Consider the following 27,222-nt stretch of genomic DNA (forward strand, 5'->3'; position numbering starts at 1 on the left):
TCATTTTGCGGCGGACGCCGTACCGTTCGATGTACTGTTGCTCTGCTGCTGGGGCGTGGTGGACCGGGACGCGATGGACGTGCGGGTGCTCTGGGTGTGCTTCTGGAAGCTGTTCTCGGCGCGGGATGTTCCACAAACCTGCAAGGGGAATCGGAACCAATTTTAGAGCTAGGAATCTCCACGCCTAACCGGTTTATCCCTAACCTGATGGTGTTGGTCCCAGTCCTTGTGCTGACAGAAGGAGCCACAGTATCGTGCCAGGTTGCACCCGGAGCAGGTTTCGTTCGCCTTCCGTCCGCAGTTCCAGCATGCCTGTAGGTTATAGACGATCGTTCGTTAGACAGCCACATCCGTTCCCGTTCTGGTGAACTCTTACATTTTGACTTCCGCTCGTGATCGGTGGCTCCGGTTCGGCATCCGGTACGGTGCGATGAATGTCCGCGTACATTTTCTCCATCTTCAGCCGCTCCTGGGCGATCATATCCAGGGTCCTCGCCTCGGCAGCTGCCACCGCCCGCTGGATCTCCATGACGGCTTGACGTTTGACCTGCGAAGAAGGAATTCGTTCTTAGTTCTTGAGATCGTACAAGGGGGATCTTCCTGCGTACCATACCTGATTCACGGACTCTTCGGCGGTACGCCGGAACTCCGAGATCTTCTCCTCCGTCTGCCGCTTGATGTCCGCCATCGAGGTGTCCTGGTGATCCCGGGCGTGACTGTGCTCGATACCGCGCTGCTGCAGGATGGCGATGGCCCGCTTCGTCTTCTCCACCATCGCCGAAATGCAGGTTAGCATGGTGTGAATGTTTTTCCACTCCTCCTCGCCACTCGCCCCACCGCCACTGATCGATCCACCGGAGACGCTCAGGTTGCTGCTTCCGCCACCGGTTCCACTTCCACTGCCAGCACCTCCACCACCACCACCGCTACCTCCACCAGGTGGAATTCTGGCCGCAGCACGATGAGACTCCGTGGAAGCGGCACGCATATCTCGATCGTCCCGGTGAATGGAATGCTGTTCGTAAGAGACAAAATAAGGTTAGTATTCGAAAACGTAATGAATTCAATGTCTTTTTACCAAGCCATCGGAATGTGGATGAAGCCCGCCGTTCTGGTACTCGAAGAGTGCCGGGTGTGCCGGATACAGCTGGGACGCACCGGAAGCTAGCAGCAGCGATGGATGGGGTCGCTTTGTCGGAGGCATTACGTAGTCGCCCCACTCTGGAGGACCCGATGAGTGTGTATCGTATAAACTGTAAGGTTTCAATGTAAAGAGAATACGAATAAAATATGCAAATGAAGTGTTTTTGGCTCTCAAAATGAAAAAGAAAAGCTCAAAATATGTTTAGGGAAGATGTGTGGATGAGTATTAATTTATTGTTGCTAAAATTTAACAATCAAGACAAATTGAGTGTTTTAGTACAACTTTAGTACAGCAGCTAAAAGCACCAAAAGATGATATTTTGAATTTTTCATGGACAATTTATTGTAAAACGCCTTCGATAATGCAAATAACAAGTCAAAAAAGGAGCTAACTAGGATGAGATGAAAGGTTAATTTTTTTTCATCGATTTACACTTACTTATCCGAAGCTCGACGTTTCAAGCCCAACCCGTTGACGCTCGCACCGGAAGTGGACCCTGCGGAGTTGGCCCCGCTGGCAACGGCTGCCGCTGCTGCCGCGGCCGCCGCCGCTGCCGCCGCCGTGACCGACGACGGAAACACCCCCTCGTGGGGCAGGAAAATGTCCGCCGTCTCGGCCAAGTTCTGCACGTACTCCATGACGCTGCTTTCGTTCGATCGGACATACTGTGCGGATGTCTGGAGGTAAATGGTAAGTGAAGGAAAATTTAGAAATATATTTATCTCAAAACAGAACAAACGATTTGTTGTTGGAGAAACAAAAATGAAAGAGAAAGTATCCTGTTGAAAACAAAACCCCCATCAAACACTGGCCACCAAGCTGGCTCGGCGTCTGGTGCCAGGGATCGTACCGAACCGGGGAAATCTTTGCACTGTCAACTTCAATACAAAATTGGCATCCGGTGCGGCGCGAATGGTTTCAGCTGGCGCACGGATAATGATGAAGTATCTGTCAGAGAGTGCTGTTGCTGCTAAGAGCAAATTTTTCGAACCATCCCGAGCCAAAAAAGAAAGCAGAAAAGCGATGGCCGAACAGCATTCGGTTGCAGCTCGATCACGATTAGTATTGTGTCAAGTAGCTCTTTTCAGTGAGCAGAGCAGAGCCTGCTTGCTCAATTAGATGAGCAGAGTGAGTATCCTTGCTCATTTTGCTCACCTACTGAGCTAGCTCACATACTGAGCTTGCTCAATTATTGAGGTGGCTCAGCAAACTCAGTTGTGCTGGTAGCTCAGTAAAGGACTTTAATACTACAGCAAATAAAGAAACGATGAACAAATGCAAAAAGTAATACTCTATAATTTCAGAAATAATTGTTAAATTTTTCCAAAGCGACAAATGTAAGGGATTTATTTTCGCGAAATAAATTAGGTTGGTGTTTTGTTACTTTCCTTTTATAACACGTTGACTACCATGGTTCTCGTTTTCGATAGCCTGCTCTCATTAGTTCTAAAATTTTAGTCCCATAAATAAATGAAAGTGAATGATAAAATTTATAACAATATTGTAAACCAATTCCCTTGGAAGATAAGTTGCTTAGCCTTCGAATACAGTCGATTTCATAAATGTTGTTTTGTTCGAAACGGCCTCGAAACTATTAGTTTCCTATAATTCCTACGTTGTGTTTTATGTATTTAGCTCAAAATGGGAAACGCGTGCTTGCCGTGACACTATCCAATGGCAAGAGAGCTACGATACCGGGAAAGCGTAACCTAGCCTACTACGTTTGTCAAAAAAATGCACTCTTGAAACGCAAAGTCGAGAAACGCATGTTCGAACCTACGCGTTACGAATTACATAATTCTGAACAAATGTTATAAACAAATTTTATCTTAAAGTATAGTACTAAAACAGCGTGTGTACAACGTGTTAATTGAACATAAGGTAGAAAAGTATGTTAAAACAATCAAAATTAAATAGATAAGAAGCTGTATTTTGAATAAATTTTGTTTCAGTTCAAGGTTTCGCACTGAAAACCAACAAAATTGCGAAAACTAACAGATTCTTTAATGAATCAAAGAAACGAAAAACTTCTAAATAGAACCTTTGGTCGCGAACAAAACTCGAAACAAAAAACCAACACAACCATACTGTTTTCCTTCGTCTGCAAACGACGCCAGGGTGGGACATTTCCCACGCGGAACGGAAAGCACGCGAGAATGCATGGACTCCAAATCCTATTGCTTTCCAATCGCAAGCATTGCACACTCGCTCATCTTCTTGGGTTCTTCGCTGCCTATAAGCTTCCCCCAGTCCCAACATCCGTCACCCCCCTAGCGGGAAAGGAAGGAACAATTTACGAAAACCACACCGAACGAATCGCAATCGTTCACCGGAAAAACCGCTTTCCCGCACATAAAGCGCCCTCCCTCCCCCTTGATGCGGCGACGGTTTTCCTTTACGAGAAGGGCGGGAGGTGGAAAAAAATTGCCAGTGGAAAATCAAGGCAGCCAGAGGGTGGGTTGCAGCTGGGAGTGTAACGGAACAGAACATCAAGATAAAACGAGCGTGTCACAGCTGCACGGAATACACCGAAATTTGTTTTCCAAAAAGATTAAAATCGGAAACACTGTTTTCTAACTGTTCGTGCAAACAGTTTCTCCCAGTTTTTCATTCCTTCCTTTCCGCCCTTGACGAGGGGGCACTTTTCATCCATCAAAGTGTGTGTAGGGAGGGTAGGGGGCACAAATTCTTAGAGCTTCCACCTTTAGTGACGTTCTTTCATTTTCCCGCAGGTCGGTGGAGTTTTAGAATTCTTTTCTGCGAGGCAACACAAGAAACGAAACATCGGGTGAGCGCAATAAAGCCTCCAACAAACTTCACGTGGCGGATTCGATTCGGCACCCGGAAAATCCCGGCAGAACTCTCGACGGAGCTGGAACTCACGCGAGCCACTCCAGCTGGAAAAGCGCTTGTGGCGTTCCCAAACCGACCGGCATCGCGTTGCCGGACTTGTTTTCAATAGCAGTGAACGTTTAGCGCAGGGATATTTTTACCCCGCAGGTTTTTCCTTTTCCTAAGCGCTTCTTCCTTCGTAAATTCTTGTTTTCCCTGGGATGGATCTTGCGAGAGCTAATGCTACTTTGTTCCAACTGCAACGTTTGTTTTCTTTCCCACGTGCTCCCACGTGGCTGTCAATCATTTCTGAGAAATGTACTGCTCCATTCCCGGAAGGAACCACTCCCCCCCCCCCTCCACCTCCTTGAAAGACGAACGAGTACCAAAACATCCCGAAGGAGACGCACCGCTGAGTCTCGATGGTTCGAAGATTTCTATCCCGAAGGAAGAGCACAAGGATAATGGTTCCCACGTTTTTTTCCGTTGCAGAAAGGAAGACTCCTGCTCTGTTGGGGCCAATTTATGACAACAAGAGTGTGTCGGAGACAAGGGCCTGTGTGCATAAAACTGGGAGGAATCATTACCGTTTCAAATCGTGCCATTAACCGTCGAACGATGTTTTTAAAAAAATGATATTTCTATAAAAATCAAGATATTTATTACCCCACCCTTTACGTTTAAGTACGCATGTTTTTGTTTAACACCTCTGGAGTGTCGAGTTGAATGTTAAATGAATCAATAAACACTCGGCCTACCTGCTTGTTGGACCGTGCCAGAATGTTGATCTCGCGCTGCAGCACCGGAACGTGCGACTTCAGGAACGGGACGACGTTGGTGCGAAGCGGGAAATTGGTCGCCTCCTGCACGGCCAGCTGGAACTCGTCGACCGTAATGGCGCCACTCTGCGGCAGGAGGAGGAGTAGGAGAAGAGACAAGGAGGACATCGATCAGGTTGAGAGAAAAATAACGTTCGTGAGGGTTCGATGACGAGTTGACAGGGTTATTGCAAAACATCTGTTCAAGTGAGGAAAATTGCCATGCGGGAAAATGGGTGCCAACTGCGGATGCCAACAGCTCAACTCTTTACGAAGGTATATACCTAGGTACATATCGCAAATATGACTCATATATGACTCAAACAATTGGCATGGGAAAAATACTTGAAGTGAATGTTTGCGCTAGACTTGGTAGTTTCATTTCTTTACTAAAAGTGGTTGAAATGGATTTGAGTTTCTTACATAAAATTGTAAAAAAGGTTTACAATCATCATCTGTTTAGTAAACCTTGTATTAAAAAAAACATAAGTGATATGTAAATGAACGATAATTACAGAAAAAACCAAAGGTTCCCCAAAAAGAAATGAAATTTAGTTGAACATGTGATCTATATGTGATTTGTAAATTATTGCAAAAAGATTCATATGCTTTTGTAAGTTATTCTATTTTCTTATATATTTACTAGTGATTTATATGTTTAATGAAATATTAAAAGATAGAAGCGCTGCTGAATGCTAGTAAAATATTTTTCAATATCTTCTTTCACTTCTTGAAACGAATGCCTGTGATCGTTGAAAAAAAAACTTATTTCCACAATTCAACTGATACTAGAAACACAAAAGTGTTGTTTTCCAACAAAAAACTTACTTCAAGCCTGGGAGAATTGAAAGTTTTTGTAATGTATTATTTTTTTTAGTTATTTCAAAGATTAATCTGTATTTGAACTTTTATTTTCATTGTCTTCAATGTTGCTAAGAGCAGCAGTATACCAATTGATTGAACCCTAAGTGTATTAATTTGTCATTTGGCTTGATTTTATATTTGTACTGGAATCTATGGTAAATGTTTTACAACATCTTGTAGTACATTTACCATTTACTATATTCAACCAAGGATTTTACATTACTTTTTTCATCTTCTTGAAATGCAAATTCTGCTATAATCTTTGAAATAAACGAGATTTGAATTCCACAGTAAAACCGAAGAGAAGAAACACAAAAATGGTTGATGTAGTGAGAACAAACTTATTACAGTATAGGGAAGGACACTTACCGCAAGTGACAGCACCAACGAGCGCACCCGGTCCCCAGTGTCCACGTTCGCGTCCTGTCCAAACTGGACGAGCGCCCCGAGGAAGCGGCGGATCTTGAGCAGCTTGGTGGTGTCCTGCTGGGCGGCGGCTGCGGCGGCGGCGGCGGCCACAGCGGCGGCGGCCGACGCAGGTGTGATGGCCGGGGGTGGCGTCAGGCTTCCGAGACTACCACCACCGCCGCCCCCGCCACTGCCCGGAGTTCCAGCGCCGCCCCCGCCGGTTCCATGTCCGTTGAGCATCCCGGGCGGCGACGAGCTCCCGTTGCGATGGACCTGCGACGAGCGGGGCGGCACGAGCGTGCTGTGGTGGGTCGGGATCTGCGGGGAGATGGGCGAGCGGGGTGCCACGACGCGGGCCCCCTCGGGCGAGTCCGGCGTGCGACATTGTTCTTTTCCTCCTGCGCGAGCGAGGCAAAGCGAGCGAACCGAACCGGAAGGTGTCCGTGGCGGGCGTTGATTCCATCCAGCGGGAGTCCGCACCAGGTGGCCAAGCAGGAGTCAGGGCCCAGAGAGGAAGGGGAAAGAAAACGGCAAAACCGAAACGAAAACCAGACAGAGATGTGAGATGAAGGAAATCGTAAACATCAGCGCAGTGGAAAAGTCAGCGGGAAAGGAAGAAACGCCGGTCGATTGCTAGTGACAGGACGTCACCACGTCCCATTGCATCCCCACCCGGTGCGGGGGTACGGGGTGTTAGCAAACAAGCTGTGCGGTTTTTCCCGAGCGGCACGTTTCGGGATGGTGTGCGTTTGAGCTGGCGCGTGGAAAAGAAAGAAATTAATTGAAATTTCAATCAAAATCGGTTCTGGCCCACGGCGGTCCCAAGTGCCGCTTAATTGTGCGACCGAATGGAGCGGGAGCGGGCAGCGAGGTTTAAAGGAAAATCGCAGCATGAAAATCCGAACCCCTCCTCTCCCAGAACGAATGGAGGCGCATGGTGCTTCACGCCAGTTTCACCGAATTGGTTCCGGGAAATCCTGATATTTCCAGGTGCGCCCGAGAAGATCCCATACCACCCCCTCTTCCTCTACCTTCCAAAGTAAAGGTCCGGTGTCACCTGCACGACCAGCAGCGAAGCAAATGAAGCCTTCATTCATCCGACCCGTCGGTCCCCAAACTATTATTCACCCTTAGTTTTCATCCGCGTCGTTCGTGGCCAACCAGTCGGAGGCCACTATTTTTCCACCAGTTCCACGTTGGTTCCCTGTGGATGGATTTTTTCCCATCCCGCACACCCCCACCACTCTCACACTCTATCCCTTTCGTGTGTGTGTGTGTGTGTGCCTTGTTTTTTATTTTGGTACTGCACCCGGAAAAACCATGCACTGCACCTGGGAATGCTCAAGCCCGAGTCACCCAATCATGGCTTGTAACTAATTACAAAACTGTCATAACCAACAACTTTCCATGAATGGATAATTCCCCTTCCCTCCCCCCCCCCTTTTTCGGCAGAAATGACGAAAAGCGAGCAGGTGGAAAATTGAGAACAGAAAAAAAACACACGAAAGGAGGAGTGGAGAAATGGGGTGCGGGGGGAACCGAAGGACCGTCAGTCAACTCGCAGCTGCATCCAATGCAATGCGGGAGGGCGCAACACTATTTACTTCCCATTATCCAAATTTTCCCGGAATGAACTGAACCGCGGTGTAGTTTGGGTTGCCCGAAAAAAAAAACAAACTGCATTGTGGTGTGTGCGCACACGGTATGTTCGTGGTGCAATTTCATTTGCCTGCAGTTTTGGAGTTCTTTTGTTTTTGCAGCGTTCTTTTGTTTCCTCCAGTTGAAGCGGCGATAATGGAAATCGATTATTAGAACTCGATGCAATCACGATTGCTGTAGAAAAGCTGAGGAAGTTAACTAGAAAAACAAGGAAACCAAGCTTAGAAGTTGTATTATTTTTTTAAATTAACACGTTGCGTACCCAGCGCTTTTAGAACAAGTTTTAGCACAATCTTTTTAATTATTTTTTTTATAATATTTGTTAAACCGATTGTTTTCGAAGGCCAAGCAAAAACTTAGCTTCGCAAACAACGTATTTTTAATATAACTATAAATTTTATGTTGCATTTTCATTTATTTATGGGTCAAAAACTTTTTAGAACAAGTAACTGCTGTCACGCATATTTGGGTGACGCGGTATGAGACGTGTTAAAAGCTCTTAAACGAGTGAACATTAAGATTGAACATTTATTGACGAAAGTTTAGTGAAAATAAGTAATAAAAACAGTTTTAATTTATCCAAAATAACGTAAATATTTCGAAAAAAAATGTTCAAAGCAAAACTCAACTGCCAATAAAATCTAGACGATGGCTCTCGTTAAAACGTTCACTCGACATACTATCGATTTCGATTTCGGCAACAAAAGTGAACGAAGCAAATGGAGTGAAATATCTCTTTTCCATCCGTACTGTTGCCCGTTTGGAGCGATTATCCTCGCCACCATCTCGTGCGATGATACGATTCGTACACTCGTGTGCCTTTTTCACGTTTTCCACAACCCTGTTTTCCCCTCCCTGATTCAGGTAAAAGGCGACCTTCTCCTTGCATCCAACGCGACAAAGAGTACGTGACAACAGGCAAGTGAATGCAAACGAAACTTCCGCGAAACCGATTGTACATTTCGATTGCACCCTGATTCCCTCGGCTTCGCGCGGCCGTTTGCATTTGATGATTCGGTGCCCGCTAAGTGGTGCCCTGGAGACCTCCCGGGCACGGCTTGATAAGGTGCCAAACTAGCAGCGCTCGCCCGTCGGATGGTGGAGTTCGATCGAAAAATGCACCCAGGAGTGGCAAGAAAGGAAGGGACGAGCGAGGAGGTTCGAACAAGTGCATCGTACACGATGCAACACACTCGCTGAACATGACACTTCAACCTATTATACCAAGCACGGGCGAGCAGTGCTGTTGCCCATGGTTTGACGCGCTTTTTGCAACCACGCGATGTTCGACCACGCGGAAGCACGGTGGGACAACGGGCAATGTCAAGGTGGTCAAATATTTATTTGCATTCAGTACGAAATTTTAAAACTTTTGTTTGATCTTTAAACTGTTTGCTGTTAAAATGACATTTAACATTGTTTAACTTAACTGATTTAAACAAAAAAGAAACAATAAAGTACTCGTACTGTGCAGGAACTTATCATTGAACCAAGTAATTATTTATCGTAGTGAAAGAGATTTTGCTCGTAGTTGGATTCAGTGTCAGAGATTTCGAGAAAAGAAACAGATGTACACGTACGTGAGTTTATGCTAAATACTGCACAATTATACTAAGTTGAGATAGTACGTTAAATAAAACGGTTAAGCCGTCGCTACTAAACAAAACTAACAAACAAATTTTCTCTTTGCATCATCATGCAGCTTAAGTTAACTGTCAAATTAAACCTTCGGCCTTTGGAAGTCTTCGGTCCAGTTTTTTTTTATATAAATGAATGAATATGCTTATGCAAATTAACTTGGAGGTTCGAAAATCTATTACAGCGTAAAGGGTACGGCAAACAAAGCGTAATAGCTAGCGTAATCGTGTCATTCCGCTGCTCGATCTGTCAAAAATAATTTTGGCTTACCCATCCTATAATCGCATCCGTAATCTTGTCAGAACATAAACAATCGTATCAACAGTTCATTCGATTGCGATATTCATCGGAATTCTGTGATTATTTAGCGTTCTGTGTGTATTTTCAGCAATGCAAAACAAAATAATAGCTATAGCAGAATGTAAACAAACTAATCAATAGTTCATTCGGTTGCGTTTTAATCGAATATTTATCAAAGTTCTGTGATTATGTAGCGTAGTTATTTTTATTTTCAACAATACATAACAAAATAATAGCTAAAGCTTAAAAAGTGCTGCAACTTTTACCAAATTGCAAAACAAAAAACAAAGCATAGATGACGCTGGGCCCGAATATCGACGATACACGAGAGACGATACACGATTTCGCTTCGTTTACCTTATTTTAATGATGAGAGTGTCATTTTGATGACGAGAGTGACATTTGATATTTTTAAATTAGAAGTATGTTGTAAAGGAAATAAATGCTGTCTTATTGTTGATTAAATTATATAAAAATATAACTATAATATTGTCACTTTTCGATAATCTAGATTACACTTCGATAAAGACAAATCATTTATTGCATTTTTTACCACCACGAAAAATGAGTTTTTCCCACTGTGCACCGAGATGTCATCGATAGCGGGAATTGAAGCAGCAGACAACACTACCCTGGATGCCAGAGAACGGATGGAACTGCGATCGCTACAAACTACCACAAATCTTCCTTCCATCGTCACCTCCAACTATCCGCCTCACTTTCCCCCTCTTTTCCATGCTCAAGGTACAACCATGTCGGGAAAAATTGTGGTAGGGAAAAAGCGCACTTCGCTCGATGTGAAAACTCGCAACTGGATGGCGGCCTGATTTTTGCCCTACGAACGCGAATGCGCTGCTCAAACGTACGCCAGACATCCTATCTGAACGTGGATAAAACGGAGCGATGATGATAGTTGCGATGGATGTTTCTTTAAAACGATGCACTTTCGAAGCGTTTCCAATCGCGTCCTGCTTGAACCGTCGACGGGCAATGCAATGGCGGATTTATTGTCACTCGCAAAAATTGCGAGCAGTGAAATAGCGAGTACGAACGTGGACAGGATTTGGAGGAGTTTTTTTTTTCGTCCTGCGTTGGGATGGTTCATCGTCCGTAATAACAATCGGAATTTAATCTTTCCATTTGAAGGCACAAACATTGTTCGTCTGTCGGATAGAACGAAGTGGTACAAGATCCCTCTAACGTTTAATGCACGGTTTGGAAAAAGTTTTCCCAGCACGATATGCATACAAAAAAAAATGGTACATTCTAACAAAAAGGCGTCAACATTTTAACGACAGAAATAGAAAATCACGCCACTAAAACTATCTGCCAAAGCCAGCGGGAAGTCTTTCGCCGCTGTTTAATTCAAACGTTTTTTCGATTAAATCAATTGGACGAGCAGACACACACACACATGCATACACATCGTACGTGAACAGCTTGCCGGTGACAGGTGCTGACGGCTCGGCTTTCCCCGAGGGGTTTTCCACGCCCGTCGGAACAAATCGGAAGGGATCGCTTCCCGGGCGGACCAAGGACTGTTGCGATTGTAATTCCAATACGGCTGCAGCTGGCACCTACCCCAAATCCGTCCCTTCCCGCTCCTCCACACACCACGAAAAAGGCCAAACGCTCGAGCGCCATCTGGCGTTGATCTGTCGTTGAGTTTGAAGCCTGCCAGCGATTGCCGCAACGGAATCGAAATGCAAAGTGAGGATGGTCGAGGGGAACCGATTTTCGTGGTGGGGGTGGGGGCGGAGGACCGGCGAAGCGGAGGACCGACAAAAAAAAAAGAAACCACTCATCCCCAGTGCACCATCGCCTGGCCACGCGGTACACATTATTGTCCGGAGTGAAATGAGTTTCCCCACACTTTTCCCATTTTTCTCCTTTTTCAAACTGCCCGCGTGTGTGTGTGTGTGTGTGCGCCTTCAATCGCATTTGCACCCTGATCGGGACCAGATGGAACAGATGTTCCCGAGGCGGACGGAAATAAAGTTACACCGCGGCTTGCTCCCCCTCTGCTCCCCCACCACCATCACATTCTTCACCCCCTTTGGCGGGCCGAGCCTCTCGGTTTCTGGTTGGCGTCCTTTTTTCCGCCTCTCCTCTTCTTGCTATTTATGCTCGCACTTGGGGTCCAGGCTGCGACCGCGTGGCACATGCCTTGCACGTGGTGATAATTTTCTAATTTGAAACCGGCACCACGTCTGGTCAGCAGAAGGCGAGCCGGGTGGAGGAATTTTGGCTTATTGATGGATGGTAAATTCCATTCGAGTTGCGGTCGTTGAAGCAGGAGGTTGAGCGGCGGAAGTAATACTTACAATATGGCGTCCGCATAACTCATTTTCCCATTTCGACGATTTTTCGTCCAACTTTAGGTTGAAATCGGATTGATCGCAATTATTTAAGTAGTCTTTTTGTGTAACACGATTCAAATATTATATTTCCCACCATTTATATTACTCATTTACACAATTTGATGATCACCAAATCTTGAACCCTTTAACACGTTGAATGCCAAGCGTTTATAGCACACATTTTAAGTACTACCATTTTTGCTCAAATTTGTTAATAAAATGCTTGAAACTTACGGTTTTGGAAATTAAAGCGAAAGCTTCCCAAAGAAATAACTTTTATGTTTACTATAACCATCAGATACATTTTTACTTATGTATTTATGGGAAAAAAACTTTTTAGTACTAATGACAGCTGGCTATAAAAAATGACAGCCAATAAGTTGAGAAAGAATTCAATTATTTGTATAGTCGTAAACAATAAAAATGACAAAAACAACTCAACCTTTGTCAACAGTTTTCGACTACTATAATTTGCATCAACATGAACTTATGAACTTATTAAATGTCATTCAAATGTAGAAGCTACCCCAACTCGAATTTCATTTGAATCAAACAAAATCATTTACTTAAGTACAATATTCAGTTAAAAACACTATAGGCAACTTTATTTACAATGTCTTCATGTGTTGTAGCTGTATAATAATGCTATCTTCTTCGGAAAGGTGCCGGTTAGTAAACATGTACTAAGCACCAACTGCAAGCGACGTAAGTTTGCATTCTTTATTACGTTTATTTATTTGCTACACTCTTGTGCTAGCAAAACATTCTACATCTTAATTTGTTCTCCAAATATGTTTGTTGTTAACTAATAATGGCACTGCAACTTGTGAGGAACTAAAACCAACACTTTCGGGCAAATTTCTTTGTTGTTCCTACCATTGGGTTTCTCTCTCGGGTGCGATCAAAAGAAACCCAAGTTTGTCGGGAACAGTTAGCCAAAAATGCACGCCTCTTTCGGTGGGTCGTTGTGTTTATCAAACATAAATGCACACACACACACACACACACGGTTGGTTGAAAGAATATTGTCATTTGCCAAAGCCGCCACACGGGACGAGCTTCTCGATGGAGCAAACAAGAGCAAACAAAAACAAAACCTCCCATCAACAACGTCGCTTTCGCACACAAACGAATCGATTCATTGAAATGTTCGGTCGAAAAAATGTGTTCGAGAATAAAATTTCGATCAGTCCGTAGCATGGTCGTGTTCAAAAAGGGCGACGGAGGTGAAGAGAGCGATGAAGGGTGTAGACACCAGACCGACAAGCAGGTCACCGGTACAAGCAAAACATGATCCATTTCAACCTGTTCTGGTCACTGGTTTATATCTAAAATGGAACACTCGCTGACATGTTCGAATTTCGGTGTCGTCGCCGGTTTGCCTACCTTCAGGCGTACGTTCGAAAGATCAAAATTCAAACGACTGGGCTCCACCGCAAAATCCCGACTAGGACCCGGAGCCTCCCGGAGCTGGTGGAACATCTGACAACAGTTTGGAACCAGACAACAAGAACCAACAAAAAAAAAAAACCCGGACGGGCCATCAACACCATCCCCAAAACCAATATGCCCGGGGCGGTTGCTGCTGGACAGTTTCGGTCGGTCATCCTCCATCTCTCCCTCTTTCTCTCTCTCTACCCTGACATCAGATCAGAAGAACGTTCCCCGCTGCGAGCGCGTCATAAACATTTTCGCCTGCAAAATATTTATTTATGATATTTCCGGCATCGCTGTATCGGTGCGGTCAGTCTCATTAGGGCTTCCGCACCCTTCGGCGTCCGTTTGGCATCCCCGGCGGGTCAAACGAGAGGCAAAAAAAGGGGGCGAAAAACGGATTTGGTCCCTGCCAGATAGGAGCAAGCTGTCATTCGAACCAGCCTCCCCATCCATTCGCCTCCCCCGCCCCACCACACCGGTTTTCCTTGCCCGGATAATGGTGGGTTTTCGAACGCATCGGACCAACACACCAGGGCCAGGGTGTCGCCATGTTCCGGTTCTGGCAAGCGTCTACAAGCGAAGCGAATCCCCTCGTAGCAAACATACACCAGACTTCGGCTGCCCAAGTCGGGCTCGGCGAGTGTGTTTTAGTGGTTGTCTGGACGCCGCTCGCAACCAACACATGGGGGACATGTTGGACACAAACGAAAAATCACGCCAACTCGCACGCTGGTGGTTTGGTTTTTCCCGCCAGGGATCAGGGGATCCAACTGAGCCTCTGTCGAGCGAGTTCTATCCAGAATAGCTGACAGCTGGGGGATACCGATCGTTTGAGCGTTGAAGGGAGCGAAACTTTCAACACATGTCCGACGACATTGATCCCAGTTGAAGTGACCGTTTCGACTCTGTACGACACCATCGAAGTAGTTTCGCTCTATAATCCTTTTTCCAGACTTCAGCAGTTGGAGTGCCAGGGAGAAGTATCTTTTAGAACACGAGATCCTTGCAATTTATTTTAATCTCTCTTCAGTTCCAAACCAGAAGCAACATTTGGGTTTGTTTCAGATGTTGTTGACTTCGAGATGCTCCAAGATACTGTATAAAAATAGGCAGAAGAAAAAGTTTGTAGCAACTCCATTCATCCGCGATTTACGCTACAAACCCATTGATGTTCCATTGATGAAAGAAAGAACCTCCTCGAGCTACGTGGTTCGCGTAACGTACACCGATAAGCATCTTTCAACTGCAGATGCAAAGAACCAAAAACAAACATTGCGCCTATCGCCCCCAACCTTGGCTCCCGCAAAAAATACTACCGCCTTTAAACGGAACGATGGTTCATTAGCGCTGGATTTTGGAGTTTTTGTTTTTCCAGCTCGCCAACCGAATGGCCGGCGGATATTTTGCCGTCCGCCGCAGATTTATTGGTGTGAGAATGCGTTACGAGGTACGCAATTTCGGGAAGGAGCGTGTCTTGTGCGCCATCTTGTACGTCGGGTCTTTTAAAAATAGCTGTTTCCGGAAGACGGGTGCAAGCACTTAGGAGGAAGAGAATGGGAGAATGGGAAGATTCTTGAAGATTGTTTTCTTCTTATGTACAGCCAGGAGCAAAGTTTTGTTTTGTGCAAAATTGCTTCCATTTCCTTTAACATGTGTTTTGCTCTCATCAGTTTGTTTGATGCGTTAATTATGTAAAAGAAACACATTAAACTAAATCTAACAATTTTACTTTTAAGTCGAGCGTCTTTCGAAAACATTACAGGAAATAAATATCATCTAAGATTTACCGTTTTATGGATTTTTGTTTTCCGATCCGTGATCCCCATAGAACATTCGCTCACAAAAGAAAGCTCTCGATAAATTTACGCCCCAAAAAATCTGGGTCCTTCCTGGGAACGCCATCAACCATCATCCCAAATCTCGACATCGGACAAGGATTAGTGAAGACAAACACCGGGCACATACCGGGACATATTGGCCCCGAAACAACTTCCAACTCCGGCGAGCATCGAATGCCAAAAGCCCGGCGCCCGGGGGTTTTCCCCCCATACGAAGACGGATTACGATTGGCGTGTGTATTTGCATGATTTCATCGGAATCCGACACCGACGGGGGGGGAATACGACCCGGTCGCTCCCAGGGAACCCAAAGATCAACGTCAGGGCGGTTTTCCGGGCGCCCTTCTAATGCGGCAATTTATGGCAGTTTACATTTGTTTTGCAGCTTTCCACCGTATGCGATATCGTGTTCGATCGGGATGCAGGGCGAGGGGTTGGGATGATTCTCTGCCTTTCTCTGAATTCCAGGCCCCTAATGGGTGTGAATGTGGTGGAGTTCGGAGGAATGGGGGCGATAGATTCGAACAACGAGGATCAGATGCGTCCTTATCCGAGGTGACAGATCTCCGTGGACGTTGATAAATTTGCGATACATCAGAAAAGGGAATGGTCATAAAAATGGTTGAAAGTCAGAGGTTGATCGTGAATGCAATCATAAAAAAAAAACAAACAACTTGCAACTTGTGACAACAAATCAACATGAAAGTGCATCAAAAACAAACTTGAAGTAAACAAACGAGCAAGAAAATAAAATAAAATATTAAAAACCCCTTGCTTCAAAGAAAAACACAAGTAAAAGTAAGACAAGGTTATTAAAAGACAAGCTCATAAACAAAACAAACGCGATTCAGGTGTTAAGCAAGTGTTACATAAAATCACGTTCAACACCCGGACGAAGTACACACCCCGCGTTACGTCGGAAGAAGATAACATCCATAAATAAATCATTTGCCTGAAGTTGAGCAACGAGATAAAACTAGATACGATCGGTTCCATTTTTAGCCGTCCAGCCGTGTGGTCAATAATAATAATTCACGCTAGGGAGGGGTGTGTCCGTGCACGGTGGTTATACAACGAAAAGTGTCCGGCCCACCATCCGGCTCTATTTTTACCGCCGTACCTATTTTCGTTTTGTGTTGAATCGCATTTCCATCCATCGAGCGTGACATTTACGCTCGCGATAATAATGCAACGAAGTGAAAATAAAAACAGTAAACGAAAGGTTTTCTTGCTCAGCAAAACAGCAGCATCATTAATTTCGTTGCAAAACGAAGCCGAAACTTTACAACACCGAAGCGAACCAGTGTCCGGAAAATCGAGTGGTTCCCTTTCGGTGGAGCAAAATTCTCTATTATCCACAAATCATTATAAATTGGTATTGTACACGACTCTCCCGGGTACGGACATATGTCACTCGCAGACCGTTTCCGTACAGCCCGGACCGAAAACCGTATCCGGGGAGCGCGCGAAGAGAGAACACAAGCGAAAGCGAACGAGTGAAAATGACAATCTCCACTGCGAACTTCAACGCCGCCGCCGCCGCCGGTGGAAACGGAAGCCGATCTGGGCTTTGTAGCCGGCTACCGATACTACCACGGCGCAGGGCGATGGGAAAAGCCGGGAAAATGTGTGCTGGGATGGTAGCACGTGGCAGAAGCAGAATAAGATCGGGAAAATCCGGTGTTGGGGGGGGAAAGCTTTCGAGACAGCGACCTCGTGATGGAAGAGGGTGATGGAGGGGGGGGGGGGGGCCTGCGACTGGCAGGTTGAAGTGTATTCATTCACGCACACAGTAGAACACGCCCGTCCGGTGCAGATGGTCCGGGTCGGGGTGCGAGACGTTTTTCCGAAGCCCGGATGACACCAGAATCGAATAACTTGCCCTCTCCCGAACCGAAAAGGTGTCGCCGATGGAACTTGGGCGGCGAAGAACGGGCGGGCAAGGACAAGCGGAGGAAAACGACAGACTTGTAATGAAGATCACACACCGGACTCGGTGCAGCTGTTCGCGGGAAACCTTTGGAAAACTTCGTTGACCAGCCAGACAGAACGGAGTTCGGAGGGGCGGAAGTTTTTGTCGGGAGGCGAGGGTTAATCACTTCTTCGCCACCCGGTGCCAACAGACAGAGAGAGAGAGGGAGGGAGAAAGCATGCGAGTGAGACTTGGAAGGTCGCGACCAGACCTTCTGCTTCTGCTTGAGGACCTCTCTCGTTAGAACCAGAACCTCCAGAAGACCGAGAGGGCGCGCATTTCATTACGGCGGCCGGGGAGGTTTCTGTTTTCTATTACTTTTCCGCCATCTGCCCGACACAAGAACCCCTGCGCCCCGTCTCGCCCGCTTGCGGTTCACGTACGAACCCACTTGTGCCATCTTGCACTGCTGGCCATCTGGCGCTGATGGTGTTTGGCGTTCCTCTTTACTCCGGAGAAGAAGCGAACATGGAAGGTGATGGTGGTGGTGGGGGCAATAGCAGAAGGGCGCCCGGCGTCATGGCAGTACACTTGGCGTTTGTCAGTGGCAGAGACTTCTTCCGCTCAGCCTAAAACCACAGAGGGGTTTGGCGTTAACTTCTTCTTCGTCGTCGCAGCCACTTCCGGTTAATGTCCAGGCATTACATACGCTTCCCTTCGGGGAGGGGGGGCAAGTATCGGTTGGCTTTTGTCATTATCGACGACTGGTGCGCGCTGCCAACGTTCTGCACTTCATGGCGTTACATTCCGACGCCGTCTGGACGTGACGTAATGCAGATTTGGCCGAAGGCCGCTGGCGCAAACGGTTTGATGCATGGACGGTACGCAGTGTTTGTGTTATCTCGTGTGCTGACTACATGCAGATAAGTTACCGATTCAGGTGCCATCAGTGTAATGTGTAGAAAATGGATCTAACATCCGAAAGTCTCTAAGCGATTGACACATTCGTACCATTCGTTGACCATTGAGCGTATATAAAATGCAAACAAAACAAGTACATTGAATTGTTTTATATGGAAACAGATTGAAGTGGACACAGATTAATTGGGTCAAAGAGAAAATTTTCGTTGAAAAAAATGTTTTAAACATCAATCGAAATATAAAGTTTCATTTGATTTGTTTCTTCTTATAATTTGAACACGAACATTCTAATAAATATTATTATTAAATTATTAAGTTTTAGTTTGAACAGCCAGGGCATGTAAATTTAAACTATAAATGTAAATATATCAATATAAAATGGAAACAAGACGAGAACATTGACTTTTTTTCATATGGAAACAGATTGAAAGAGGAGACAGTTAAAGAAAAAATTTACATTAAAAATAATATTTTAAACACGAATCGAAATATTAAGTTTGGTTTGTTTCTTCTTTTTATTTTCATATGAACATTATAACCGTAACAAATGCCAAATGTGTCTAGGAATAGTAAAACTATAAGCGATGCATAAATTGTCTTTGAAAAAGCACAAACTGAAACAAGAACAAAGATTCAAACGAATCCTTAGTTACAAAGTACAGTATTGTATATTAAACACATTTCCAAGCTGGTTTTAGTAAATGTTTTAGTGCATTTTTGACAAAAATAAAAACTAACAAAAAGGTCAAAGGATAAATTTGTACAATTACTTTAGTCTACTACTAGCGCACTTCTACGTTTGTTTTGTAGCCAGATTATAATTTCCTGTTCTGTAAGAATTAAACATATCGAGTACATTTTAATTGCTTGTTATTTATTAATCGATCTCCTATCTGAAATTGACAATTATCACGTTGATTGTCAAGCGTTTTCAACACACTTTTTTAGTACTGTTATTTTTGACGAAATTTGTTTATAAATGTTTTTAAACCGCCGGTTTTCGACGACCAAGCAAAGAATTAGTTTTCATAAATAATATATCTTTTATGTTACAGTTTTATTTACTTATGGCATAACATGTTTTGCTGAATATCACAATATAAAAAAATGGTTCAGTTTGTTTATTTACTAAGATAAATTGCATTTTGTTAAAAAAAAGAAACAACCAGGAGATGTTCTATGAAATCGTTACTATGAAATTGAAAGTAGAAACAATATGATGGAAATTGAGAAATCATAAAACGCGAAACTAAAAAAACATAGAACAAAATGACTCTACATGGCGTAAACAGGCGAGCCACTTCATACAAAAAGCTTAAACCAAATGATGAAATTGTTAAAAATTTCTGGTTTTTTTCCTTTCGTTTGGTCATTCTTCCCCTTCAACACCTGTTTCAATTTCAATTTATTTACTAACTGAACCGTTGAAACTTCCAGCGTCACTCGCCGTGTGTCACGCCCGGTGACAGGCAGGTTGGGAAATCATTTTAATGTATGCTGGCATTTCCCTCGACCGTCGATTTCCGTCGTCGGGGCAGAAAGAAAATTATTCGCCGGATTGTGCGAGCGTCAAATTGCAGACACATTGCAGACGTCCTTTTGGTGTGAATATTTACATTTTTTCACAACTGGCCGAGGGTGTTTTTTCGCTCCCCGTCCTCCGGTTAGGGGAATGAATTTGAGTTACTTCGCTTGTTACTACAAACGATTCGATGGAGCGCAATTAAAAAGCAACCTTTCAATTATTTTTATGAAAGGGTGAAAAATTGGATAGCTTGACAACGTTATTACGTGTCACTCTTCGATTTGTTTTTATTCATTCATCGGGTAGTTGTTGGGAGAGAGTTTGATTGGTTTTAAATTCTAATGACTCAACATTCTGGAACAGGAGAAGGTTCAAAAAAACTGAGGGATTTTCAAATACTATATAGCATGACTCCCGAAAACTACCCAGGGAAACCCACGACTTAAATTAAAGTATTTTTAGAAGCTGCTAATAATTCAATGTATTTCATTTGTGCTTAAAATAGCGTTCAATGCACGCTCCAAAATAGAACGGGACGGTTACTTGAACACTCAATTTAGGGGCCTCGACCACATCTAACAGTGTCCCCAAAAAGTGCACCATGTTGGGAAAATGGTCAGCTGCCATTAAAATGGAGCTGCCGGTCGCATATCCTGTTGTTTTCCACTGCATTCTATTTTCGTTTTTTTTGCCGCTGGAGCACGGGCACGACAGTGGGGCCCGCTTTTCCGTTGGCGTCGTATTTAAAATATTTATTTTCCTATTTTATATAAATTGTACGAAAACAAGCCACATGTGCGCCTCCGCCCGGGAGCCCTGGTTGTGGTGTGGTTTATTTTTGAAATTGTCATCCCGATATCCCCGAGCTTTCTCCACCCCTTTGCTCTAATGCGCTGGAAACGGGAGGGGGAGGGGGGGGGGGCTTTCACTGGGACGGTGGCGGCGAGTGGGTTTCGGTTAGGTCGTGTTGCTGCAACAGCTGGAAAAACGACGCGGTCATTCAGGCGAACGGTGGCAGTGTCCGGTTGCGTTCGGAAAAGTGCGTTCTCGGTATAAAATTGAACACCCGGGGGCAGGAGTGGTGAGAGGAGGGCCGGCATCCTACACCCCTACATTGGAAGATTTTCCAAGTGACGGCCCTTTTAGTGAGCTTGGTTTTCCATTTTAATGCAGTTTTAATTCACATTGTTTATGGTTGCACAAATCGCGCAGCAATTTTCCTCCCAAGCGATGCGGAAAAATATATTTAATTGGTTCCTTGCACAAGGCAAGGAAATTAGCTACCGGTTGACAAAGAAAGTTAATAAAAAAAATGGACTACTACATAGGACACAGAAAAAACGTTGCGAACCGCCCAAAGTTTCACCTGAAGGCGTGTGGCGTTATTCCATTTCCGCTCGATTCGTTGATTGGGTAAACAATCGGCCCAATTGGCGTTTGCAAGGAAAAGTTCCACGAAAAATTATTCCCACCGTTAAAAAGGGATAAAGGGAAAGAAAAACATTCCGCCCCCATCGTTTGTTTCGCATCGCATTACCTCCGTTATCGCCCGCGAGGTTCACGAAAATGGGAAAACAGGCGCGGAAGGATGACACAATGAAGGAGGGGCAGGTTTTCCACTGTCTCACAGTGGTGAAGGTGGTGGTGAGGTGCTAGTTGTTCGTGAACATTTTCACTCGCTACTCGTTTTTATTAGATAAAGAACAGGCTTGCGATGTTTACAAAAAATTTTTAAAATTTGATAATATTTATGCCTTTTTTATGCCATTTTTATTATCATTAATAAATTGTAATTTAATTTACGATTTTGTTAAGTTCCATTTGTAATTGTCTTCTACTTTGAAATGAAAAACAAGAATATTTTAAATTTTCCGATGCAAATTTTGGTAAAATAAAATACCGACCGGGAAAGTCCACTCTTTGAACCACTGTGCACCTTGGGGTTGCACACGCGAAAATCTTCCTCTCCCTTCCTCCCCACCCTCGGTCTCGACCCGGTGGGAAAATTCATCGATAGCATCAAAATGTGGCAATAAAAATCTTTCCCCACCCCCTTCCCTCCCCCCCACCCATTTACCCCACGTGATTGTTTTTACTTCCCGAGCCCTTCCCACCCTGCGTTTGTTGTTGCGTGGAGAAAAGCTGAACCGTTCTCCCGCAGGACGCGAGAGGAAAAGGGTGGGGGAAAAGGGAGGTTTGATTATGTTTTTCCCGGATTTTTTTCCTCCACCCCCCCCCCCCCCCCTCTGCCCTTCTTTGCCACAGAGTTCAGGTTTTCTTCTTTTTTTTCTTATCTTCGCTTAAACGCGCCACGCTTCAGCCACCTTTCAGCTGGTCGTGTTCGCACACCGGAGGGCGATTTTCCCTTTTTTCCGGGCACGTTTGCATTCCTCCGGTTCCTCCCGCTCCCTCACCGCAAGGGGCCGACAGCTTTTCCATTTGTCCTGCGGCTTAATTTACCATCCGACAAACGGAAACACGCCAGCCAGACGACGGAAAGAAAGAATGTGAGGATGATTTTGCAGATGGATGCACACAAGCCGTCATGTTTCCCATCCTTTCCTCGGGCACGTGGGTGGTGTGAGTTGTATCTCTCTGCGCTGGTTTCCCTCCACCTTCGCTCCCCCTTTCCCGGTACGGTGCGATTGAACGGGCGCAAAATGCCGATCCGTTTTACTTTGCCTCTGCTCGTCTGCTTGGTTTTTCCGACAGATATATTTTTTTTTCTGTTGCTCTTCTCCGTCTCTCTTTCTTTTCCACTTTCCACCCCCGAACGACACCACCCCGTGGAAAACGGAACGTGAAGAAAATGTAGACAAACAAGCGTGTGAAACGAAAACAAATGCCATCGGTTGTGTTGTGTGCGCTGGAGTTATTTAAAATGCGGTCATCGGGATGTTTTTTCTACTAAAAAAATGCAGAACTTCGGTTCGATTATTGAGCTTCAGTGACAGTACTGCTTTAGCCGAAGAAAAAAAAAGAAGAAAACTATTTTCAACAAACCAATAAAATGACATTTTGAAACACCAACTAAAAAATTGAGAAACAAACCATAAAATGATTGTAAAAATTGATAAAGAAAGAGTCACTATCTTTTGTAGTTCCTAAAATGGTTTACAAAACTATAACATCACGAATGGAGCTACTCGTTTCTTCATTTTACTAGACAATCGACTCCACACTTCATGGACGTTGAAATAAAGTCCGGCCAAATCTGCGTCCACCACCTCCGACAGTCCGATGTAATTTGACCTGGTTCGTGCGGACAACGCAATCCTTCGTCTTAGTCGTATCGCACGTACCGACACAAACCCCCTCCAAAACCATCTGTTCCGAGTCCCGAGGTCCCAAACTACATTGGGCCACACCGGGTTGGGTTTCATCCATCCCTCTCACCGGAGTGTCCCCTCATGCGACTCGTTTGTTGATTTATCATCACCAAATCCGTTATCCTTGCAAATGCGCGCCGCTCTTCGGAGGGAGCGAGCGAACGTCCGCGCGTCCGGGAACGATATGTGTGTGTGTGTGTGTGTGTGCGAAACCCACCGATGGATCAATCAAATCTTCCCGCCGGAATCGGGCTAAACCATCGAACACTTAGCGCAATTACCATTTCGCCATCATCATCATCATCATCATCGTCGGTCGGTCGGTGGAGAAACGGAAGCCAGGCCAGGCCGCCTACAGCAACCCATCCGAAAGGTGGCGCACAATTTGCATAAATAGTTTTGTTTACGTTGGAAATCGTGGGAAAATCGCGCACCGGGTGTAGGGCGAACTGCAGCGAGAGTAGGCGCGAACACGGCCTGAGTGTATGTGCCCCGGTTCGCTGCTGTGCGTCGCTAAGATCCTTTGCGATTGATAAGTTGATGGAATGGATAGGGGTTATTTGAAATTAAAATTGAATACGTTCGTCTTACAAGGATTATTTGTTTTGAAACGAAATCCAATCGTTTTGCAAGAAGATACGCAAGAAAAAATGTGTTTGCATTAATTTTCAATTATATTTTACAAAAAAATCAGAAAACAAATTAATACCAAAAATGGGAACCTCATGGAAAACTCATAATAAAACTAAATTATTTGTTAAATAAATCAGACCTGTTATTTACACAGCTAACATAGCGAACCCTTTTCAACAAATAAAAGTAGTTGTACAGTATACATAAAAATATCACTGTACAGAACTGACAACACATGTTTTGTTTAAAAAAAACAATCGATAAAAATCCAAATATTGTTTGTACTATGATAATATCGTAGTTGCCAAGCTACAATTAGTTTTCAAGCATAAGGTTAAAAAAATGCAAGATCAATCAAAAGACAGGTCGGGTCAAAGCTATTTTTTGCTCCGCCATTGTTGTGACAGTGGGTTGAGAAAGTGCTTACTAAAATTTCTAGCATACTTGTAGGAGATCTCAGCCAAAATCTTCGCGAAATAGGTAATTGGTAATTCTAGATCACAGTATCCATGGTCTTGCGGATAGAAACTGCTCTTCAGTGTGAAATCATATGATATAGATCCTTTTGCTCGCCGTGATTGCCGAAATTAAGTGTGTTGGTCTGCTTTATACGCAGCCTTCCTCCAGAACATATTTCGAACGCCTCTATTTCTTGTTCTGTTGATGAAACATACCGAATTTGCAGTTTTATCTCATTTTTCTGGTTGCTCGTGAGAGGTAAGGTAAACAATAGTTCAACCAACTGTCAAACATTTTCCCACGGTTTTTCTCTCGTTACATGGTATGCTGCGACCTCTTTTCCATTGACTTTGAAAAAATGTAAATTTTTTGGTACATCACGCACAATAAGGCCTGGCCGTCGAAATATTCATAAATAAATCATTAATGCATGAAAACACAAATACGTTTACGTGATGATTTTATTTCTTCAAATATTCTGTTTTCTGGGACAACTATCAAAACATTGCATTAAATAAAGGCATCTTCTGAGTGCTTATTTCTGGCATTTCGGTGGATATTTAGAACATAATTAAATCATGTGTTTTTAGTTCAATCAATTTTGTAAAAATTGTTGACCAAATTATTAAAACCAACGGCTTTCCTAAACCAATCAAAGCCTGTTCTTTTTCTTTGATATCACTAATAGTTTTGTGTGCTGTAACTTCGTAGTGAAATCAATATAAGAAAAACGGATCAAAAAACTATCGTTCCAGTCACTTTTCAACCCGAGCGCGGCGGTCGGCAAACGTGCGCGAGTGGCTACACCGCGAAAGTGGTTTTCCCGGCGCGGCACCACCCGAACATCGTTGATATGCAAATGAGCTTTCCTTCGGGCAGGACGATGCCACGCTCTCCAATCCATGGAAGGATTGTTGATTTTCGGTTGTGTGCCAGCGGTTTTCGGAACGAATTTCCCTCTCCCTCCCCCAATCCTCCCCTTGGCTAAAGGTGCGAGAAAGCACAGAAAGTGGCAGGAACTGCTTGTCGTAGGAGGATTGTATTTTTTTTTTGTTTCGCCTGTGTGTGCGTGTGGGTGTGTGGGTTCGGCAAGGGTTTTAATCGTCTCCCCTCGACGACCGGAATGGAGTGTCGCTCTAATCTCGCAACACACGCTGAAACACTTCCGTCCGGTTTCGAAACTCCAAACTCCGCCGGGCAGGAGTTGGTTATTTGGTTCACCTTTTTTTATTTTCTTCTTCGGTGTCCCTCTCTTCGCCTGATGGTCATCATGCCACGCACCCACGTGAAGGCACGTACCATTCTGCTCTATCTTACCGGTAACAGCTCTGGCGAGTGGAACACCCCCACCCCTCCACTTTTCCCGACCACTGTGGGGGAGGGAGAACGAATAACCCAACGGGTAAGTGTTCCGATGCGATAGTCCGTCGCTCCGTTTGGTGAAACTGATTCGTCCGAAGGGAAAAAGGACCAAACGGGAGGGGGCGAGAAAATCAACGCCCGAGCCCCGGGAAAGGATACTGAATTCCAACGTTCGTTTCAGCGTTACATTCTCCACCGTCCAAAGCGCACGAAAGAGAAAAGGTCGGGCACAAACCGCACTGACATGATTACCAATTTGCAAACATTTGCTGATTCATGGAATCCTGGCCGCGAATCCTTCAGGTTTCGTATCAGCGCAGCTCCAGACCGTAGCCCGGAAGGAGTGCGCGACCGCAGAGGAGGGGAGGAGGGAATGTTGTGCCATCGGTTTTCCCAGGCTCCGTTCTTTTTTTTTGCTCCACTTCGGTTCATCCCCTTCGCAAAAGAAATGGCCCCCGAGTTGTCGTTGCGTGGGAAGGAAGTTAGTAAATTTTCCCACCCGAACAGGGAAACCCCTGGAGAGAGAGAGGGTGGGGGTGAAAAAAATGGAAGTAACCCACAGCGAGTGGATGGAGAGCGATAAAGTAAGTCCCGCGCTGCGAGGTGCGATTTTCCCGACGTGGCGAAAATAATGGCGACGGACGACGGGCGAGAAACATTTCCACAAACACACATATAATTCTTTCTTTATCAAATCAGCTGCACGCTCTGGCGGAAGATGTTCCCCGCCGCCAGGGAGAAAAATCTCCACCCACCAAAGGTAGGAGGAAGGAAGGGGAGAGTGTGTTGAAGATAGATTTCGCTAAACGAAAACTCGCTCCGTGTTTTTCCCCCCTTTTCTGGCGACGAGTCAACAATTTCCGTCCCCGAAACTTGAAGATTCCTTCCCATTCCGTGGGTCATGTTGTCATTTTTCCAGTTTGCACCTTTTGACACCCTTCCACTGGCCCCCTTTTACCACCCTCCTATCAGGAAGCGAAGGATTGGGCACGTTCCTTAAAACCCCAAACCCGGCCAGGGTAATCCCTTCGCAAAAAAAAAAATCGAAAGGTGTGCGCTCTTCTGATGGTTTGGTGGATCGAAGTTCTGGTTCTTCTGCCATCCGGCGTCCCCCAAATTGGCTCCAGCCTCGCCCGCATCCCCGCTCCCCTGCGAGGACCCGAATCGAAGCCTGTAAAGACATTGATAAGACGCACGCCAGGGAAGGTCAAACGCTTCAGGTCTCGAGCCCTTCGGCGGCAAGTAATGAGGCGCTTTGTGTCCGTGAATGTAAACACCGAACGACCGTGCGGCACCTGATTTGCAATTATGCCACCAGACGCCGGGGCGCCGAGCGACGTGCGGCAATTCGATTAAGCTTAGGCAAACAGTTTAGCGCTGACGGCGGAAGACGGCGCAGATAAGATATGTTTCTTAAATTACATTTCCTTTTTTTTTTGTTTTCTTCGCACGGATCTAGTTCAGGCGGTGGGTGTAATAATTTATTCCATCACGAGCGACGCCAATTCTTTCGCCACGCACCAGCGGAAACATTATGCCAATTCATTTTTCTTTATCTTCCGTCGGCATCCAATTTTTAATCAACGAAACGTGCAAAAATACCAATTCTTTCGTCACATTTCTTCTTGCACTTTTAAAATACACACTTCACTTTTTTTTGCACCCAAAGTCACCCGGTAAACATTTGACTTAAGCCGGTTTTACCTTTCAATTTACGGGCGCTCGTCTCGTATGTATCCTTGTCAGGTATTTCTTCCTTGATTGCCTTTCCGTCCAGTGCCAT

At 44.9% G+C, this 27,222-nt stretch overlaps 1 protein-coding gene across 1 annotated transcript; it reads right to left on the bottom strand.

Annotated features, from left to right (window-relative positions):
* On the bottom strand, positions 1-27,222 carry LOC131258725 (protein CBFA2T2-like). Its single transcript, XM_058260101.1, has 9 exons — positions 27,144-27,222; positions 6,028-6,461; positions 4,735-4,881; positions 1,583-1,821; positions 1,079-1,253; positions 614-1,015; positions 377-547; positions 205-312; positions 1-138 (listed from the first exon to the last, which is right to left on the bottom strand). The coding sequence occupies exons 1-9, from the start codon at positions 27,220-27,222 to the stop codon at positions 1-3; spliced, it is 1,893 nt and encodes a 630-aa protein (XP_058116084.1).

The sequence above is a fragment of the Anopheles coustani genome, chromosome 3 (genome assembly GCF_943734705.1).
Source record: "Anopheles coustani chromosome 3, idAnoCousDA_361_x.2, whole genome shotgun sequence".
Taxonomy (NCBI): Eukaryota; Metazoa; Arthropoda; class Insecta; order Diptera; family Culicidae; genus Anopheles; species Anopheles coustani.